The following is a 22094-nucleotide window of genomic DNA, read 5'->3' on the forward strand; positions in this document are numbered from 1 at the left end:
CCCCAAAGGAGTGGATGGTGAAACCAAACAAACAAACTGAAGAAATACTGGTCAAAATTTTCCAGATTTGATGACAACCATAAACCCACAGATCCAAGGAGATCCACAAACCGAAGCACAAGACACATAAAGAAAAATACTCCAGGACACACTGTAGTCAAATTTCTCAGGACCAGTCCAAAGGCCAAATGGCAGAGAATCACACACCGAGTGAACAGATCTCTCATCAGAACCAGTGTGAGGAAACAGCGAAGAAACATCTATAAAACATTGAAAGAAAAGTTATCCGTAAATCTAGAAAGCTAAAGCCAGTGAAAGTATCTTTCAGAAACAAAGGTGAGATAAAAGCTCTTTTGGACACATAAAAGCTGAAAGAATTTATCAGGTGCTGACCTGCACTAACAGAAGTCTTCAAGTCCTACAGTCAGAAGAAAAATGGCATCTGATGGAGTCTTGGATCTACTCAAAGGAAGGAGGAACAATAAAAATGTGTAGATAAATCATATATATTTTTCAAGTGACAATACAGTATTCTATTAGTTTCAGGTGTACATCATAGTGACTTGATATTTTTATACATTATAGTCCCCACATTAAGTCTAGTCCCTGTCTATCACTATACAAAGTTATTGCAGTATTACTGACTGTATCCCCCATACTGTACATGACATCCCCGTGGCTCATTTATTTTACAACGGGAAGCTTGTGCTGCTAATCCCATTCACCTATTTCCCCTGCCCCCACCCCCAGTCCCTTCCCCCTCTGGTAAGCAACAGTTTCCTGTATCTATGAGTCTGTTTCTGTTCTGTTTTGTTTGTTAATTTACTTTGTTTTTTTAGATTTCCCATAAAGTGAAATCATATGGTGTTTGTCCTTTGTTCTCTGATTTATTTTACTTAGTATAATACCCTCTAGGCCCATCCATGTTGCAAATAGCAAGATTTCATCCTTTATTAGCAGCTGGGTAATATTCCATTGTATATATATATACTACATCTTCTTTATTCATCTGCGCATCTATTGATGGACCTTTATGTTGCTTCCATATCTTGAATTTCATAACTAATGTTGCAATGAACATAGGGTTTCTTTGTTTGAATTGGTATTCAGATAAATACCCAGAAGTGGAATTGCTGGATCATATGGTGGTTCTATTTTAAATTTCTTTTAGAAACTCGTATACTGTTTTCCATAGTAGCCGCACTAGTTTACATCCCCCCCGACAGTGTAGGAGGGCTCCTTTGTGTCCGCATCCTCACCAACAGTTGTTATTTTTTGTCTTTTTTATTGTAGCTAATCTGACAGCTATGAGGTGACAGCTCATTGTGGTTTTGGTTTGCATTTCCTGATGAGTAGTGGTGTGGATGATCTTTTCATGTGCCCGTTGGCATCTGTACGTCTTCTTTTGAAAAATGTCTGTTCAAGCTCTCTGCCCATTTTTTAATTGGGGTGTTTGTTTTTTATTATGAAATTATGTAAATTCCTCATATATTTTGGATATTAAAAACCCCTTATCACATGTATGACTTGCAAATATCTTTTCCCATTTGGTTAGGTTGTCTTTTTGTTTTGTTGATGGGTTCCTTCACTGTGCAGAAGCTTTTTAGTTTAATTTAGTGGCATGTGTTTCTTTTAGCTTTTGCTGCCCTTACCCGTGGAGACTGGTCCAAAAAAATATAGCTAAGACCAGTGTCAAAGAACTTACTGCCTGTGCTTTCTTCTATGAGTTTTCTGGTTTCAGGGCTTATCTTCAAGTCTTATAATCTATTTTGAATTTATTTTTGTATATGGTATAAGAGAGTAGTCAAATTTCTTTTTTTTTCTTTTTTGTGGCTGTCCAGTTTTCTTAACACCACTTATTAAAGAGACTGTCTTTTCACTATTGTACATTTTTGCCTCTTTTGCTATAGATATATTGACTGTATATGTGTGGGTTTATTTCTAGAATCTTTATTTCCTTGAGCTGTGTATTTGTTTTAATGCCAGTGGTTACTGTGGCTTTGTAGTATAGTTTGAAATCAGGGAGTGTGACACCTCCTGCTTCATTCTTCCTTCTCAAGATTGCTTTGGCTATTCAGGATTTTTTGTGGCTCCACACAGATTTTAGGATTCTTTGTTCTAGTTCTATAAAAAAAATGTCATTGGTATTTTGATGGGGATTGCATTGAATTTTTGTTTTTTCAAGTGATTTTTTTCGATAGTTAAAATCATTTATTTACTTAAGCAAAAATAATAACAATGTCTGTGGGATTTATAACATATTAAGTAAAATGTATAATAACAGTAGCATTAAGGCCTGGAGTAAAGACCTGGGAGTATAATACTGTAAGTTATTTTATTATATGTGGAGTTGTATAATATCACATCAATATACATGTGATAAGTTACAGATGTATACTATAAAACCTAATACAATGACTAAAATAATAAAATGAAGTTATTGCCCATAAGCCAGCAAAGGAGAAAAAAATATGGTATCATTAAAAATAATAAAAACAAATAATAAAATGAGAAGGAAACAAAGAATAGATAGTGAAAATAGAAAACAAATAACATAGACTTAAACCTAACCATATGAATGTTCACATTAAATGTAAATGTTCCAATAATCTGAATTAAAAAGCAAAAATTGCCATATTAGATTCAAGCAATGCTTAAAAATAATGCATTTTAAATATAAATACACAAATATATTAAAGGCAAAAAGATGGGAAATTATGTCATGTGATTAAATCAAATACTTCTAATCAAAAGAAAATATCAGAAGAAAGCTGGAGTAACTACATTAATATCAAAGCATATTCTCAAGCAAAGAATATTCCCAGGGCTAATGAAGATCATACTATAAATGGGGTAAATTAATTAAAAGGATATGAGGATTCTAAGTGTTTCTGCCTCTTATAATAGAACTTCAAACTACATGAAGTAAAAACTGATAGAATTGCAAGGGTTAACAGGAATATCAAAATTTAGAGTTGGAAATTTCAATAAAGTAATCTAATAATCTAGTAAGTGATTGGCAGAAGTGGATAAAAAATCAGTAAGGAGAAAGAATTCTTGAGCAACACTATTAATCAGTTTGACTCGACTGATATTTAAATAAAGACCAGTATATTCAACAGTAGCACAATTCATATTCTTTTCAAGGAGGTGCAGACAATTACCACTATAAACCATATTATGGACAATGGAACAAGTCTCATATTATTTAAAAATAAATTAAGTCATATAATATGACATAGTATGGTCTTGGGCTACAATGGAATTAAATTAGAATCACTACCATTAAAATCTATGGAGAATCCCCAGATATTTAAATAACAAATAACATACTTCTAAATGATTTGTGTAAAATAAAAAATAGAAGGAAAATTAGCAAGTATTTTGAACTGAAGGAAAATGAAAGCCCAGTATTTGTGAATGCCACTCAAGCAATACTTAGTAGGAAAATTTATAGCTCTAAAAATCTACATTTGAAATGAAAATGGCCTAAATAGTTAGCTTCCATCTTAAAACTAGAAAAGAATAAACCAAATCCAATATAAGTAGGAATAAAACAATAAAGATCAGAGTGAAAAATCATTAGGTTATAAAACAAAGGAAATCTCTAAAACCAAAAGTTCATTCCTTGAAAAAAAACCCAAAAAACAGACAGTGAGGTCGATAAACCTCTGGCCAGACTGAAAAGGAAAATAAACAAGAAGACAAATTACCAATGTCAAGAATGAGGAATGTTATATTACTATATATCCTACACATATTAAATTATAACAAGAGAATATTAAGAAAAAGAATTTGCCAAAAAGTTCAACAATTTAGGTGAAATGAGAAATTCTTTAAAAGATAAAATATCAAAGCCTCAAGAAGAAATAGATAAAATGAAAAGCCCTATTTCTATTAAATAATTTGAATTTGTAATAAAAACTTTCCTACAGTGAAATCACAGGCTCAAACAGCTTCACTATTGAATTATACCAAATATTTAGTAAATGAATAATGAAAATTCTACACAATTTCTTCCAGAAAAATGAAGAGGAGAGAATACTTTCCAAGTAATTTTGAGATCAGGATTACCCTGATATTAAGACAAGACAAAGACATGACATGAGAAGAAAAAAAAGTGCAGACAAACATGTCTCACGAATATAGATGTAAAACATTCTAAACAAAATTTAGCAACTTGAATCCAACAACATCTGAAAAGAAAAATACATGGTGACCATGTGGTCCTTATCTTCAGAATGCAAGGTTAATTTCACATTTGACAATTAATCATGGTAATTCACTAAATTAGCTTATTAGAAATACAAACCATGTGTTCATTTCAACAGATGTAGGATAACATCAACAAATACAACATCCACCTATGATAAGAACTCTCAAAAAACAAGGAGTTAAAGGAGACTTCCTCAAACTGATAAAAAAGCAACTCCAACAATCATCTGGTAGATCATACTTAATGGTGAAAGATTTAGTGTTTTCCCTTAAAGATGAAGAACAGTACAAGGATGTGTGCTTTTACTAATTCTATTCAGCATTGTACTGGAGGTTGTAGCCACTGCAATAGGGCAAGAAAAATAAGCAAAAGGCATACTGATTGCAAAGAAAGAATTTTACCTGTCTTTATTTGTAGATGACAATCATAGATGTAGAAAGACTGATGGAATCTACCAGAATAGCTACTGGATCTAACAAGTAGGTTTTTCAAAATGGCAGTATACAAGAGCAACACACACACACACACACTATAGAGAGCAATTTAAAACAAAATGCTATTTATAATAGCACATCAAAAAATAAGGAATACTTAGGGACAAATCTGACCCAAAATATGAAAGACATGAACACTGAAAATTACCAAACACTGCTGAGAGAAATTAAAGAGGATGTAAATAAAAGATGTTTCCTTTTTCATGGCTTGGAGGATTCAGTACTGTAAAGATGTCAGTTCCCCCCAAAATAGTGTTTAGATTCAATACAACCCCAATGAAAACACCAGCAGATTTTCTTTTTTTTAAGAAATAGAAACTGGTGAGTCAGTTCTAAAATTTATGTGGAAATACAAGGGACCTGAATAGCCGAAATAACCCTAAAAAATGAACAATAACTTAAGAGGGCTAACACTATTTGACTTTAAGACTTATTAGTAAGATAAGTAATATAAACATAAGTAATACAGCAGAGTTTAGGTACTGACCCACACATATGTGGACAACTGAAATTTGAAAAAGGGGCTAAGGTAATTCAGTGAAAAAAGTAGTCATTTCAATAAATGAGGTTAGAAGAATTATGTATCTATTTGCAATAAATGAGCTTCAGTCCATATTTGGCACCATATAAAAAATAGCTCAGCATGGATTATAAATCTAAATACAAACCTATAAGTTTTTGAAGAAAAATGGGATAAAGTCTTTGCAACCTGGGATTATATAAAGATTTCTTAGATATGACACCAAAAGTACAATCTATAAAAGAACACACTGCTGCTATATTGGATTTTGTCAAAATTTAAAACTTTTGATTCTTTAAAGACACTGTTAGGAGAATAAAAAGGCAGGCTGCAGCCTTCGACAAAATACCTCTAAAATATTTATGTGCTTAAAGGGCTTTTAGCCTAAAATATAATGGAATCTAAAAAATAAATTATAAAAAATAAACAATCCTATTTTTAAAATTGGGTAAAAGGTTTGGAGAAACACTGCACCAGTGAAGATGTGCAGTGGCTAGTAAGCACGTGAAAAGCTGCTTAACATCATTAGCCTTCAAGGAAATGCAAAGTAAAACCGCAATGCAGTACTCGAACATATCTAAAATTAAAGATAATGGCCAGACCCAGTGTTAGTGAGGATGTGCAGTGACTGAGCCTCTCATTCTGGTAGGAATGTAAAATGGTACAGACCCTTTGGAAAACAGTTTGGTGATTGATTTAAAAGATAAACATATACCTGGCATATACTCCTGCTCTTCTATTCTTGGGTGCTTACCCAAAGCATATGTCCACACAGAGGCTTTTTCATAGTAGCTTTATTTGTAATAGCCTCAAATGGGTCAAAGCCCATCAACAGATGAATGAATAAACACATTGTGGCTTATCCATATAATTGGACGAAAAGGAATGGAGTACAGTAGTCCCCCGTTATCCATGAGAGGTGCGTTCCAAGACACCTAGTGGATGCCTGAAATCATGGACAGTATATTGATAAATGTGTTCAGCTTATTGCATGCCACCTTGATAAAGTTTTTAAGAAAAAGCAAGTGATGACATTTGGCTGACTTATTACTTAAGAGAGTTGTCTCAATGTTCGTGTAATAACAGTAGCTAATAATGCCTACACCTATGGAGGGCATCTCTGTACCTCTCTGACCAGCCCACAGTGACCCCCTTAGCTGTCTCTTGCATCTGTATCACACAAAATTATATTGAACCTCTGGTCAGAGGTGATTGAATGGAGGAAGAACAGCTAGCCAAGCTGATTCATCAGTTCCTCTGATCTCTAAATTTGACATTGAAATCTTGAGAAACAGTCCATCCCTCCTCAGGTGCTTGGGGACTGTGAGCTGGTCACCTCATTCCTCCATGTGAACCAGAAAAATAGAGGATACCGTCTGTGGTAAAAGAAAAGGTTGAGGCCAGAATTAGAGAGATTCAGGTTGTGGTATCCTTCCCAGGGCTCAGTGAAGGTTCCAGAGCTCCTAGTGTCTTCAAAGGATGTCTTTTATTTCAATTTAAGGTAGCTCAGATAGGCTCCTCTTGCCAGCAGTCAAAGAGACACAATGAATCAAGTAATTATATGCTAGACATTTTGCCAAGGACTTTAAGGACAGTCTCTGTGTTAATCTGCACAGTCATGTGAGGTAGATATTATTTCCATTTTCAGATGAAGGAAAAGAGGCCTCTGCAGACTGTTGCTGGCTGTTCACAGGAGTTGTGGCTGGGAAGCAAGTTTAGCTAAAAAAAAAAAACTATTAGGCCAGTGCCCCACAGGCTCTGGAATATTCTCATTTCCACCTTTGATCTTAGCCTCTTTCCTCTCTGCTTTCTCAGTCTCTCCTGCCCTTCAGGTCCAGCTCAAATGCCTCCTTCCCCACCAATCACATTCCTTCCTTCCCTAAATTCCTATTACCTTTGGTCACTCTCAGTCCCATGCCCATCAGTCTTTGTTTTCTTCTAGTTGTTCTGCCATGTGCATGTTCCTTTCTTTAGCTAACCATTCCATAAATGTTAGGATCTCCACGGTCCCTGAGACAGTGCTTTATATGAGGGTGTGTTCAATATGTAATAGATTGCTTAAGGCATCTTTCAATTTATTAAGTAATTGGTTGCAAAATATCAAGCAAAAAAACAGTTTCTATAAAACTGATGTGACTTGAGGTCTTTCTGTGCCTCAGATCACCAATTCCCAAACAGGAAAGACATGAAGCATCAGCCTTCTTCCCTGCCCAAAGTCCTCTGGTGTGCCAGAGAAATCCAGCACGTGGGCATTTGTGTCACTTTGGACATAGGAATAAAAGGGGTTAGGATAATCTGAATTCGGCCTATCAGGAGAGGAAGGGCCACTCGGACACATCTCTGGCTGTGCTCGGTGCTTTAAACTTTCTCCTCACTCGCCTCTATCCCATCCTCCACCATCCACTGATTGCCCGTGGACAGAATTTGGATCAGGGCTGACCTCATGGGAGGGTACTAGTGCAGAGCAGGTCCCTGGGCTCTGCCTGTTGTCACGTGACACATTCATGCTTTTCTCTTTCCCTTTGTGTTCCGAATGTGAAGTGCAACTGGGCATGCCCTGCAGGCCTGGTGCCGTAGTTTTGCAGGGCTCTGCCTCACACCACCTCTGGGGATGGGTTCTCAGTCTTCCTACCTCCCATCTCTTGGTGCCCAGGGCTCCATGTGGCTCCTAAGTCCCTAACCCACCAATGACCACGGCCACCCAGACTGTGGGGGTGGGGAGGCACTCTTTGTTGGGTGTGGGCAGAGAGGGGTGCTTGCACCCTGAAGCGGGGGACAGTGGAGGCTGTGCCTGCGCCAAGGTAGCAGCACCACAGTGCGTTTGGCAAGCAGTTTGCGGGGGTGAGCCTCTTGCCTGCCTGTCGTCCAGAGACCAAGGGTGTCCAGGCATGGAGGTTGCGGTCCCATAGAGGTCACCTGTCCACTGTGGTTGGGGCACGTGGGAAGGGGCAGCTGTCTTTCCCATCCTTGGCTGGGCCGTGGCACATCAGCCCAGAGCCTGGCTGGAGGGGGCCCTGCTGCCGGTGGGCTGTGTGTGCCAAGAGAAACATGGTCCAGGAAGCCCGTGAGGTCTGCCCTTGCTCAGCAAGTATGCCTGTGCCCTAGGGAGTGTGACATTAAGTGGCAAATAAAAAACACTGTGATAGGTGGAGAGAAAGACCACAGAGAAGGAAAAAGTTTCCTATGTTAGTATTGTTAGTGGCACTTTTCCTCTCCTATCTAAGTAACGGGCTCTGGGTTTTCAATTTGCTCTGGGCCCCACAAATTAAGCTGTTGGCCTGATTTGGTTAAATCATTTTCGTATTCATTTCATGGTAAAGTATGAAATGAGACTTCCTTGTTTACTGTTTATGTGGCTTTTTACACTTGGAAGCACGAAGTCAGGCTGAGGCGGAGGTGTGCATCAGCTGTGCCGTCTCCTGCCCCGTGACTGTGCCTGCTTTTGCTTCAAAGCCCCATTGCTTTGGGAGGTTCTCTCTTCTGCTCCCCTTACCACATTAGATCGTATGGGAAGGTTTCAAAGCTTGTACATGTGACTAAGGAGGACTAAAAGGACACAGTGGACGCTGTTGGACCCCCAGGTCAGCTCCCCTGTCGCCTGCGGAGGGCCAGCGGCCTGCAGAGGCTTGTTGGTGCCCTGGAGCTGCTTCCTATGGAGAGTCAAGTGGGAAGGGCCCGGGAGTGCGTGGCCCTGGGATCCGCCCCGCAGTGACAGACTGGGCCATAAGCCTGCCACACCCCGGCTCAGCGGCAGAGGGCAGGGATGCTCTGAAGCGTGACCTAGAATCAGAGCTCCTGGCAAGGTGGGCAAGGCTGGGCCCCCTTGAATCACACGGGCTCAGGGCTTTCCCTGCCTGGCCCACTTCTGCAGCCTGCGGGGCTCCTGCCACCACATCCGTATCACCCCCTTCACCCAGCTTCTCACCCTGGGTCTGCCTCGGGGAGAACCCAGCTTGGGACACACAGCTCATTATTAGGTCACTCTCTTATAAAGCAAACACCAGTCATATTTAGAAGAATGTTTTGTCCTTGCCTGTACCTGAGGTGGGGAGCCCAGGCTCTGTGACAATATCAGTGGCAGTTAGGACTGAATTTGTACAGGTCTGTTGGGGAGCTTACTGGAACCCCAGGGGACTCACTCTGTGAGAGGTCCACCCCACTGGACTGGGGCCTCGGGATAAACATGCAAGTCTACATTCTAGGAGTACTTGCAAAAGGCAAGCTGCACATTTCTATTTGTTAATTCTCTAAGTATGTATTGAGCACCTACTAGCTGCCAAGCACTGCTGAAGTCCTTCCATGAGTTTTTTAAAGACTTAGTGTGTGGTCTGCAACCTTATGGAGGGAATAATCTAGTGAGGGGACCCAAGAGTGCCCCCTGTCCCATTTTGAGCTGAATGGGGTTCAGTGTGCTGCTGTATTCCTGCTTAGAGAAGATCTAGGCTCTTTGGGGCTAGCTTGGGAAATAGGGAGGAACAAAAGTCACAGATTAACCTGTGACAGCTGCAGTGGTCCTGGTGCTGGTCCTGGCCAGGTGAGGCCAGTGGGCAGCCGGACAGGAGAGGGCACTCCACGGCGTGTGTGCAGGTGCCCCGGTCTTCCCAAAGTATTATGATCATGGTGTTTTCCTGTACAAAGTCAGTTCCTGCCTCTGTGTATAACAACGCTGTTTCTGAGGTCAGGCTCTTGGGCACCTGAATGACGGCCTAGGGGACCTCCTGTAGGAGGAGTGTAATTGCCACCTGGGACATGACATCCTACTGCAATGGAGTGCAGGGACTGGGGAGTCTCAGAAGATTCCCAGAATTTCTGAAAATCTTTCTGGTTTGAGACACAAATGAAAAAAAGTCTCCAAGTTGGGAAAATATTAAATGCTAATATTAAAAATGGAGACTGGGGAGCAATACTCATACTGACATTCTCTACTACTAAAGTACTCAGCATATCCCAGAGCTAGTGCCACTCTTAAGTATGCTGGGTTGGATATGCTGTTTCTAGGGGGCTTACCTCTGCCTGCTGAGAGATTTCTCTTTAGAAACTGACTCCTATCTTTGTTGGTACGTTAATTTCTTTTAAAATGAATTCCATGGCCAGTTTTCTTGACATGTGTGTATCCAATAAATGACTAAAACATTGAGAGAGCAGGTCGGATGATGAGCAAAGTTATCTCTGCGGATATTGTAGAAAGTGATAGACTCACAGAATTCTGACCTTGATACTGTTCCTGTACCAACCCCCTCATTTGAAATTTGAGGAAAAGTTTTGGAGAAGTAAGGCTTGCACCCATATTTGTAGAGCTGGAGAGGTTGGATTGGAGCCCTAATTTCTCCTTACCCTGCAGACAGAGGTCTTCCCTACACTGGGGATGGTGTGGACCCAGGTCTAGCTGTAGATACACGTAGCCTTACTCATGGTGGGCACCATTCTGAGGACTTGGTCCATATTAACCAACAGACCCATTACATTGAGTCCCCCATGTGGTGGATATCATCATCAACTCCCTCTGTATATGGTAAGAGAATTCCCTCACTGTGTAAAGTGGTTGGGCTTGGATATGAACTCAGCAGTTGGGCTTGCCCAGTGGGCACTGAACCCCAGCACCCCCTGCCTCTAGCCTAGATATCTGGTTTTTGGAAGGTCCCTCTGAGGGTTTTCTGGGTACTCCTGCTGTTGGGAGCATTTGGGCATGCTCCCTAATCAGCATCCTTCCCTAAGCCATAGGAAGCAGAGAAATCATTTCTAAGACTGCTTTGCAAGTGTCATAAAAAAATCACTTATTCAGAGTTATTTTAATTGTCACATAGTTTTTAAGGATTCCCAGGTGAAGTTGCCTTTCTTGAATTGTTTAATTCTTTCCTTCAGAGCCAGAAAATTCTCCCCTGAGGACGATGGAGAGCAGATTCCCAACATCACACATTCTTATAAGAAGCTACTTCCCGATTCCAGATGAATATAGGGGGCAGATGAATTGGTTTTTTTAGACAGGCTCTTGCCATTTAGTATACAGTGTTGTTTATTGTTAATGGTATGAATGACATGCAGGCTTCTTAAACTTTTTGTCCAAAAAATAGATTTCATGCAATTAATATATGTAAACTGCAATGTGTGTATTTGGATAAGTTTCTCCCAAAATGAGCCCATTGACCGTGTGTCTCACCAAGGGTACTGTGCTTGCCTTCCAGTTTTACGGGAGCCCTATACAGTCCGTGTGGAGGACCAGAAAACCATGAGAGGCAATGTTGCGGTCTTCAAGTGCATTATCCCCTCCTCGGTGGAGGCCTACATCACCGTCGTCTCATGGGAGAAAGACACTGTTTTACTCATCTCAGGTAGGCTTTGCGCTTCCGGGCACTGGTCTCCTCTTCTGAGAGGTCTTTTCAGATACTGAGTCAGGTTTCTAAGTATTCATCATAATTAAGAATTAGTATACTTTAGGTTGATGCTATTTTATGATTGTGTGACATCACTATTGTATATTGGTTTATGTGGCTTGATTCAGCTATTCTTCAGTGAATTGACTGATGGAGAGGAATGAGTTACTTGTACTATACATATTGCCATTATGTGACTTTCATGAGGATGTTTTGGCAGATTCTACTCCTAGAAATAGGGATGTAGGACTGTTGCATCTGGAGAGACCTCAGTGATACATTTAGGACTGATTGATTGAAGATGTAATTTGGAAAGTGGAAGCCCTGATTTGATGCTGTTTTGGTCCTTTCAAATGTCTTAAGAATTTTGTAGTATTTCCGACCTCCTTCTTGAAGATCTATTCAGAATATATATTCAGCATAGAGATACAAATATTTATATATAAATAATTTCTTGGCTTATTTTTGGGATCTGAAGGTGATACAAATGAAATTTAACTTCTCTGAAGTTATGGTTATTCTTTTCTCACAGTTCGTAAGTTGATTTCTTGTTCATGCTATTTACCTGAAAAGGCTTGTGGGCATGTGTTCACTTTTCCTGTTTTGCACACCTTTGGGTAATGACTACTGTCTGCTTTTTGGAGGAGTGTTGTGATGAGCATTGAGTGTGGTGTAACAGAATATAAGCGATTGCTTTTCCTTATATGTGTTTATGTATGTGTGTGCAAGTACACACACAGACACATTTTAATGTCCTTGAATACCATAAAATTTTGTCAGTTTATAGACATAGGAAATTGTAACTAAAGCCTCATGGTGACACAGCATTTTTGTTTTTCAACTTACTGCTTTGCTAGACAGTAAAGGTTACTATATAAAGACCATTAAAAATTATTAACCACTAAAAAGTCAAAATCAATAATTAAATCTTTGGTCTTCAAAATACTTTAAAGTAGGATGTGATAGATTTTTTCAACTTTCCTTAAAATTATCTTTACAGTGACTCCAAAGTCCCTTGCACTTCACTGAGCAGTAAATTCCTTGTTGATATGTTGATTAATCATCGTAATTTGTTAGAGTACTGAAAAAGGCTAAGCTTAAGAACTGAAATATGGTTGCCATACTCAGAATAGAGACACTCGTACATTTTTATTTGCTAATTTTGATTGTGTAATGTTCTTAATTGCTTCCCTTTAGAGTCTATTTTAGTTTCTCAATGGCAGATGGAGAGATTTCATGACAAGTCTGTCTGGTTGAATGCATTCAAATGTACATGGTGAGGGCTTGTGGGTTCAGGGGGGTAGGGAATTTGGGGCAATGTGGCCATCAAACAGCTGCACCGTCTGCCCTGTGTAGGGAGAGAGCAGGGGAGAGTTACAAACTGCCTCTCCTGCTTCTACTTGGCAGCAACATATGTCATTTCTGCTCAAGCATTTAACTGGTCAAAGGAAGTCACATGGCCATGTCTGACCTCAGTGGGACATGTGCCTGGTAGGAGAGAAGCGGAAATATCTTCCATGAGGTTTTATACATCTTTATTTAAGGCAAAAAGGTTCACACTTGGAGAAAGGAGAGTGTAGGCTACCTCAGAGAGGGGGTGTACTAGAAGTTTGAGGATTCTGTCTTTTTCTTCTAAGTTGTCATTGATATACAGTCTCATGAAGGTTTCACATGAGCAACATGTGGTTACTGCATTCACCCATATTATACAGTCCCCCACACACCCCATGGCAGTCACTGTCCATCAGCAAAGTAAGATACTATGGTCACTACTTGTCTTTGTGCTCTACTGCCTTTTCTGTGCCCCTCCTACATTACGTGTGCTGATCATAATGCCCCTTAATCCCCTTCTCCCTCCCTCCCCACCCTTTCTCTTTGGTAACTGCTAGTCCCTTTTTGGGGTCTGTGATTCTGCTGCTGTTTTGTTCCTTCAGTTTGCTTTGTTCTTATACTCCACAAATGAGGGAAATCATTTGGTACTTGTCTTTCTCCACCTGGCTTGTTTCACTGAGCATAATACCCTCTAGCTCCATCCATGTTGTTGCAAATGGTAGGATTTGTTTTCTTCTTATAGCTGAATAATACTCCATTGTGTATATGGACCACATCTTCTTTATCCATTCATCTGCTGATGGACACTTAGGTTGCTTCCATTTTTTGGCTATTGTAAATAGGGCTGTGATAAACATAGGGGTGCATCTCTCTTTTTCAAACTGGGCTGCTGCATTCTTAGGGTAAATTCCTAGGAGTGGGATTCCCAAGTCAAATGGTATTTCTATTTTTAGTTTTTTGAGGAACCTCCATACTGCTTTCCACAATGGTTAAACTAATTTACATTCCCACCAACAGAATAGGGGGGTTCCCCTTTCTCCGCACCCTCACCATCATTTGTTGTTGTTTGTCTTTTGGATGTTGGTCATCCTAACTGGTGTGAGGTGATATCTCATTGTGGTTTTAATTTAATTTGCATTTTCCTGATGATTAGTGATGTGGAAGATTCATCTCTTTATAGGTCTTTAAGATAGGTTATATAAAAATGTGTATGTTCTTATATTTCCTAGACATATTTGACTAGTCTGCACTCACATGAAGATTTCATCTTTTTGCAATCTATGTGAATAGGACTTTTTCCTTCAAACATGATCCTGAATCACTCAATCAGATAAGAGGCATTTTATCTCTGGTGAATGGAGAGGATGTACACAGAGCTGAGATCTTGCTGATAGGAACCTACAACTCCCACACCCTCCCCTCAAGCAGGTGTTGGAGCTTCTCCTCTGGCAAAATTTTAAAAACAGCATGTACCATGGATAAACACTTCTCTTTTCTTATTTCACAAAAGCATCTAGAAAACCAATAGAGTTCAGCTTTTATCTCCCTGAGGAATACATCAACAGCAAGTTTTGTTTATTTGTAAGTAAGCCATTTAACCAAATGCAAGGTATTCCCAAGATGCTTCACATAGTAGACATAACACACACACACACACACACACACACACACACATACACACACACACACACACAGACAGAGAGAGGGGGGGGGTGGAGAGAGAGAGAGAGAGAGAGAGGGAAAGAGAGGACGTCTGGAGACGAAGCCCTGCAGTGCAGCTTGCTCTGGTTTACTGCTGGACCCTGCTTCCGGGACCTGAGCTCTACCCACTGAGGCTGCCAAAATGCTTAGGGGAGTAGGTCGTGAAGCCACTGGAGATGACAAATGGTTAAAAAACACTGGGGATCACAATAAATATACCAGTTTCAGATGGTTTAGGTGAAGACATTTCTCTCTGGTGGCCAGGGAGGGCCCTGAGTGTGGTTCCACCAGGGAGGCAGGGAGCCTCAGGACAAGCCTGGGATGCTCTGAGCTATGCCCCAGGGCTGAGCGATGGAGAAGCCTGAGGATTCTTGCCTCTGTACAGTGCATAGGTCCCATGGACCAAGGGGCTTTTCCTGAGCTCCAGAAAAGACCTCCTAAATGTTCTGTGCATACATAGCAAATGGTCTGTGAAAACTTAATTTGTTTCTATTTTGTAAATAAACTGAATACTCCTTGTTGAACTAGTTTAAGGTTAATCATTGCATCTCTTCCTGGGATTCCAAGATACCCCTGTAAATATGGCAGGGAAATTGGTCTCAAGAAACTTGCCTGTGAAAACAGACCTGGAAGTTGAGAGTAGGAATAGGAGCTGTAGTAGCAGCTGATTTAAGGAAGCTGGGAGCTAATGGCATCAAGAAGGATCAGTGCCCACTGCTCCCACTCGGGGCTTAGGGCAGGGAGCTGGGGCCTGTCTTCTGGGGCCACCTTTGGGTTTCAGCACTCAGCCTTGCAGGGCAGAGCACCCCTGGGGCGGGGGGGCCAGAGCAGCAGAGGCCTCCTGGTGAAGAGGTGAGTGCTGGGCTTACACCAATGTTTCAGGCTAGGGCTCTTTGGAAATGTTGGCTGAGGTTAGTGGGTATTTGGTGTCCAGGAATTCCTTTTCAATGAAAATGTTGGTGTATTCTTATATGAAGAAACAACATGGTTTCCATCAGCATGTCTTACTACTTTCTGCCCTTTATCTTAGCTGGGCAAATAAATGACCGGGCTCTGCTCCTGTAGGGGAGAGAAGTCCCTATCTGGCGACCTGCGGAGTTTCATGAGCTGCCCTAACAGTTCTTCCATTAGCTTATTGCACCTCACATCACACAGCGACCTCTGTGCAGCAGAGGTCTAAGTTGGCCTGATCTGCACTCAGGAATCCACTTGTGCCTCTTGGTCATATGAGGGAGGTCATTAGATCAGTGATGAGCTCATTTATTTTGAGCGATCCTTGGAGAGAATGCTACAATAGTCTTGTTATGGACTGAATGTCTGTGCCCCTCAGAACTCCTGTGTGGAAACCCTGACCCCCAAGGTGGTGGTATTTCGGGGGGCCTTTTGGGGGCGGTTAGGGTTAGGTGAGGTCATGAGGGTGGATCCCATGAGGGGATTAGTGTCCCTACGGGAGCCCTGGAGCTCTCTTTCCATCGTGTAAGGACACAGAGAGAAGGCGGCATCTGAACCCAGCAGAGGGAGCTGACCAGAGCCCCCTACCCCAACACTCCCATCTTGGACTCCCAGCCCAAACTGTGAGAAATAAATGTCTGTTGTTTAAGTCTTCCAGGCTATGGTGTTTTGTTTTAGCAGCCCGAGCTGCCTAAGACAGGCCTACAAGTAGGAATCCCATAAATTTCCCCCAGGACAGGAAAGGCCCCTAACGTCTGAGGCTGCCCTCTGCTTTGCCCCCTACCTGGTCTCTTCAGCGGGGCCCTGGTGTGCCACACGGTGGACCTTCACTCCCAGACTCCAGCATGATGGGTGATAGGAAGCTTGCAAACGTGTAGAGGGAAAGTACTGCAGGGAGAGGCACACGCCATACATCCAGTGTCCTCAATTCAGGTGATGGATGCCGACTTCTGCCTCCTTCCCTAACTAAAGTGAGCCCGGAAAAGGGAGTACCAGTGTCTGTATACATCTGTTACACATTGCATCACTTCTCTTCCTAAGCAAAAAAGGAGAGCCTTTCAAGTATCAGAATGTTAACGTAGCTCCATACAAATGTAGGAGTTTGGATGGGTGGGAGGCATTGCTAATGCAGAGGTACGTCAGACCCATCCTGGAAAAGGGACAATATCAGTGCTTTATATTTGGGTTTCACTCAATGGCCTGTTGTGAATTTCTTCCATGTTAGGGAGCCAGCAAAGAGAGAGGCCTGCACTGTGTGTCTGTTTCCTCCGATAAAATTCTGAGCATCTCACTGGGGGTTCAGCTATATTAACATCAAAGACACAGCCCAAGGGTAACTTAGAAAATGGGAAAACGGAAAAAGTGAACATTTTACTACTCCCAGAGAATCTGCCTCCTCCCTCTTTAACACTGGCCCAATTTTCAGTTACAATGTTTCCCATCTGGGCACGTCTATTAGTGATGACTCAAGGAGAATTTTGTCTCTCAGGATCCATGAGTTCAAGTCCATGGATGATTATCTTCTTCCTGTTTTTTGGGTAAAAGTGAACAATTTTCTGCCCACACTAAATATCAAAGACATCAGCCTGGCCCTTCACATGAGATGTGTTGCAAATTTCAGATGCTGCATTTGGGTCTGGTCATCATAGATAAGGCAGGACCTGGGCTTTAAGAAGCGCACCCCTCTCGGGGCCCCGCAAAGAGGGCTTCTGCTCTCAGGGCCCCGCAGAGAGCATACTGTGCCCTGTGTGGTGTGTGTGTGTGTGTGTGTGCTCTGACAGCCGCATGGGCAAAACGCTCCAGAAACACACAGCTTTGCGTGATTTATCCAGGGAGGGAGGGGAGATTTCACAAAAAAGATAGCCTTTTAAGACAGTCTTTGTTGGCATCTTAGGATGGGGAAAAAATTGCATTATTGATACAGTCAACTCAGTTTGGCCAGGTTTTCCTTAAGCATGTCCCAGCAAACTTAAATTCAGAGCAGGTTGGATGGGCTTGCTTCTCTTTGGGAGGGGAGAGCCCAGCTACTGGGTGCAGGGAGGATTGTGCACTGGTTAGTTGTGTCACTGTTTGTGACCCTGGGACCTGGAGCCCATGTCCCTTCTCTGGAGGCACTCATGGTGTAATTTCACTCCGTCACTGGGCATTGTCGAGGCAGTCTGTTCCATCACGGCTCAGGCTGCTGTGGCACTGAGCTCCAGCTCTGCCCACAGGTGCTTATGAGGGAAGGGAACAAATGCAATACCCAAAGGACTTGGGGAACAGACTTGGGGTCCCCTGAAAGCCCCAGTTTTGATTTTAAAAGTGCCAGGGAGAGGCAGATTAAGGAAGCATTTCTGTAACAGTCACTGAAAAGAAATTTGTAGGACTAACTATAAAAGGAACATTTCATCTGTCTATATATCTATCTTCTTTTGACGTATCTTGATTTTCAGCGAGTAAGAACCTCATTTCAGACACTGGGAATTAACCTTAGCAAAGGGGGTATGCAGCTGACTGGAATTAGAAAGGTGCAGAGAAGTATAAGGTTTTCACTGGGCCCTATTTTTGGGAAGTGAAATAACTGAAAAATATACTCCACATAAAAGTTTACAGGAAGGGAACAGAAAGTTTATAGAAAGTTACAACTTTTGATTGAAATTTTGCCATTTAAGTCTGTGGATCACTAAATTAATTCTTACGTACTATTCCACAGACACATGAAAGTAATTAAAAACAGGGATGTTTGCTGATTTAGCGGAAACTACATAGCGCTGAGAACCAAGGTCAGGTTAGATGGGGTCTGGGCTCAAGTCTGGCATTCCAGGAAGAATCCACTAGTGAGATCCCGAAAGATCCAGAGTAGACCAGAAGCCTGCTAAGTGTCAGCCTTTGGCAAGGAGACGAATTCCCATTCTCAGAAATGGGAACTGTATTACAGATTTTGAAACAATATGCTTTTGACTTCTGAACTACTGAGACAAGTAGGTGGACACATAGTGAAAGACATGTTAACATAATATTAAAAAAGAAAGAAAGAAAAACAAGAAAGGAAGGTGTGGTAGCAAATTTAGCCGGGAGCATCTCGGGAGTGGGTCGTGTGTATGAAACAGCCCCCCTGCTGTGGTGGCATTGGGCATGAGGTCAGCCTAACATGCCCCTTGATTTCCCACTTTAAGTATTTCCAGGAGACTATGGCTTCTGATTGCAGGTCTGACATGGGTTAGCTGGGCAGCTACGGAAACGGCCTCTCTCTTTATTCTGCCTCGGCTTCCTCATGTGGTGAGGGCGGTTCCATGGGTACCCTCCCAGTAAGATGGCAGAATATTAACATTCCAAATCAGACATCCCATTTCTCAAGCCAGCTGCTGTCCAAGGAATTTTTTTCCCTTTGATATTTAACCTCGTAGAATGTTTATTTTATGTGTGTGTCAGAGGCCCGGTGGTGTGCGAGGAGGACTTTCAGGACTGGGCACTTAGCCGTCCTCACCGCTGTGATTGTTCCAGCAAAGGAAAGAGGCACAGGGAGAAATCAGAAGGAAACTGGGTACACGCCTCCAGGAGTCTTCTCCCCATGGGGCACAGAAGACGCGCTTTATACCCTGAGCAAGGAAATGGGGACAACAGGGTAAAACACCATCCACCTGGAAGCTCATGAGAGACTCTGTACCTGAGGATATACTGGGGGCCGGTCATGTAGGCACCGTCTGCCTGGCAGGTACCAAAATTCTAGACTCCCAGAAGGAAAGCATGTGTTCAGGTGTATAATAAGCCATATTGTTGTACAGTTCAGACACAATGAGGTGGTGGGGGCCCTCCCGAAATCCCGGTTCCCGGGCACCGACCAAGGGTCAACCTTGCAAGCAGGCCTATCTAAGGAGAGCTGTCCTGGACCTACCATGATAAAAAAAACTCTTTTCTGTATGTGCAGCTTCTTCAGCGATACAGTTAACTTTGTTTCATTCATTCAACATGTGTATTTTGATATGGCCAGTACCAAATGCTGGAGAAAGCAAGTGAATAAGACAGTTTATACTGTAAGGATTTTGCCGTGCATATATTTATTCCCGGCCATTAGATAGATTTCAATGACATTTTTTTTAATATCCCCAAATACATTGAGCCAGTTTCTTTCCTTGCTCCACCTAAATGCAAACATAGTTTCATTGTACCTTCAGCCTTTGGGACCTTCTGCCTGCTGCCCTCTTTCCATGTGAAGTTTGGTTCTTTCCAGATAGTTGGCCAAGTCAAGCAGGTATAATCTGGGCCCAAGTGCACTTCCTAGTCTCTTGTTCACCTGTGAGATTTCATTTCAGGAACATTGGAGAGAAAAATGTTCAGGATGGTTAACAAAATAGTATCAGGCCAGGAGAACAATTCTGTTGGTATGACCAGCATCATCAGTCTAAACACATGTCATGACTCAGAACTGGCTCAGGCAGCATTCTATAGCATAAGGAAGCAGGATTCAAGACTTAAAAACTTAAATTTTGACTCAGAATAAGAGGTCCCCGTGAATTCAAGGTCAAGACCTCAGATCAGCCTGGGTCCATGGGGCTGCGTCCTTTGAAAGTCCCTCACTGGGGAGGTTGGAGGCAAGAAACCCGAGGCAGGGTCACGATGACTGTCAGCCCCTTGAGGCTTCATTCTGGGCAGACAGGACAGGACGACAGAGCTTCCAGCTCCAGGGACTCCCTTTGCCTCTGCAGCCCCACTGCCTGCAGGAGCCCCATTCAGGCAGCTGCTACCACTTCATTCCCTGCTGAACATCACCAGACAGCTGGACAGGGGACACTGACCATTCATGCCAATCGGCCTGAGCTGGCCCTTCCCTGTTTCTCCAGATCTTTGGTGTCTCCGTTGGCCCCTTTGTGTTGCTGGATGTGGTTTTCCTGAGTTTTCCTCAGAAAAGTTCTTTGCCTCCCATCCCCAGCCCCTCATGGACTGTCCTCTAGTTCCCAGAAGACACTGTGTTCTCACTTCCTGAAGCCTGAAGCCGGTGCTCTCTGAGGACCTGCCTCCCTCACACACTGTATCTGTCCCCATGCTTCCATTCCCCTTGCCTCCTACCAGTGATGTTGACACGAGCTTCTTGCTCTTCCAGGACTCATTTCATCAGTTCTACTACTGTGTCCTGTGCTATCATTTCTTTAGCAATTACCGAGTTTCATAGGACACAGATGCTCAGGCACCCTGTTTTAAAGAAAGCTTTCCCTTTGCCAGCTTTCATATGGCTGTTGGCTTTTATTTGTTCATTTGCTTTTTTCCTGGCAAACATATTGATAGAATAGCCTCCTACTCACTACTATTCATGGTTTGGGCTCTGCTTCTTGCGTTGTCCTGAAAAGTGCATTTCCAAGGTTGCCCACGACTTCCTAATGTCCAACCCCAAGGCTGCCTCTTGGTGCAGGTTCTCTCTGACTTCCCTGAGGAATCTACACAGTTGACATTCCTGTTCCATCCATTGCCTGGCGTTCCAACCAGAACACTACGTGGTTCTGGTTGGCTGATTGTTTCTCCTAATTATTTCTTCACTCTCTTTCCTTATATTTTGTTCCCTGCTCAAAAATGTAAGTGGACCCCAAAGCTCATTCCTCACCCATTACACCCTCAGCCACCACCCTACTGGTCATGTCGTCCCTTCCCGGGGGTCTCATCCCTCACCTCTCTGAAGGGGATCCCAACTTCAGGCCTGTCTTTGCTCCTGGTCTTGCTGTCCCCACTGCCTGCTCCTCTCCTGCCACCTCCACCAGGACAGAACCATGCAGAGCCAACACCGCCCATGACTGCAGATGGATCTGCCTTTGCTGTACTTTATTGTTTTCTTCCAGATGATAACCACTTGCTTCCAAAGTATCACAATCCAATTGATAAACAACACACCTTAAAAATGCACCTTTAAACAACAGACACTTACCTGTCACAGTTTTGGAGGTTCAAGTCCAAGATCAAAGTGTCTGAGCCCTGCCCCTGTCCAGGCTTCCCGTGGTTCCTGCAGACCCTGGCCCTCCTCGGGTTGTAGGTAGATGGAGTACCCCAGTCCCTTCCTTCCTCACATGGCCATCTTCCCCTCTGTGTGTCTCTGTGTCTCTTCTTCTCTTATAAGGACATGGCTCATCGTGGATTAAGGGGCCAGGATGATCTCATTTTAACGAATTACACTTAATTTGACCCTGTTTCCAAATAAGCTCACATTTCAAAGTTCTGGGAAGGACACAACTTTTGGGAGGATGCTGTTCAACTCCATGCATAACAAATCCTTCCAGTTCCTTCTGACCCTCTCTGGCACATACTTCATATCATTCTCTATCCTGCTGGATGCAGAAGAGACAACTGACGAATGTGTATTAAATGAGGTCCTCAAATAAAAGTAATTTTAAAGAGAAGGAAACAAACAGCAGGAAGCCTCAGCAAGAAGCACCCATCCCTGTGTCCTTGGCTGCACCTGAGCCCTGCCCGGCATGCTGCATGCCAGCTGTGTCCACGCCAGTCTGTGGAAGACTGCCCTGGGTCACCCTAGGCTGGGGGCC

General features: G+C 42.5%; 1 protein-coding gene across 2 annotated transcripts in view; it reads left to right on the plus strand.

Moving 5' to 3' along the window:
• Positions 1-22094, plus strand: part of DSCAM (DS cell adhesion molecule) — a 718205-nt gene that overhangs the window by 107249 nt on the left and 588862 nt on the right. For both annotated transcript variants that reach the window (XM_073231316.1, XM_073231317.1), the window contains exon 3: positions 11413-11559. In XM_073231316.1, coding sequence (XP_073087417.1) covers positions 11413-11559 — 147 coding nt within the window. The remainder of the gene's footprint in view (positions 1-11412; positions 11560-22094) is intronic.

Source organism: Manis javanica, chromosome 3 (assembly GCF_040802235.1).
Source record: "Manis javanica isolate MJ-LG chromosome 3, MJ_LKY, whole genome shotgun sequence".
Taxonomy (NCBI): Eukaryota; Metazoa; Chordata; class Mammalia; order Pholidota; family Manidae; genus Manis; species Manis javanica.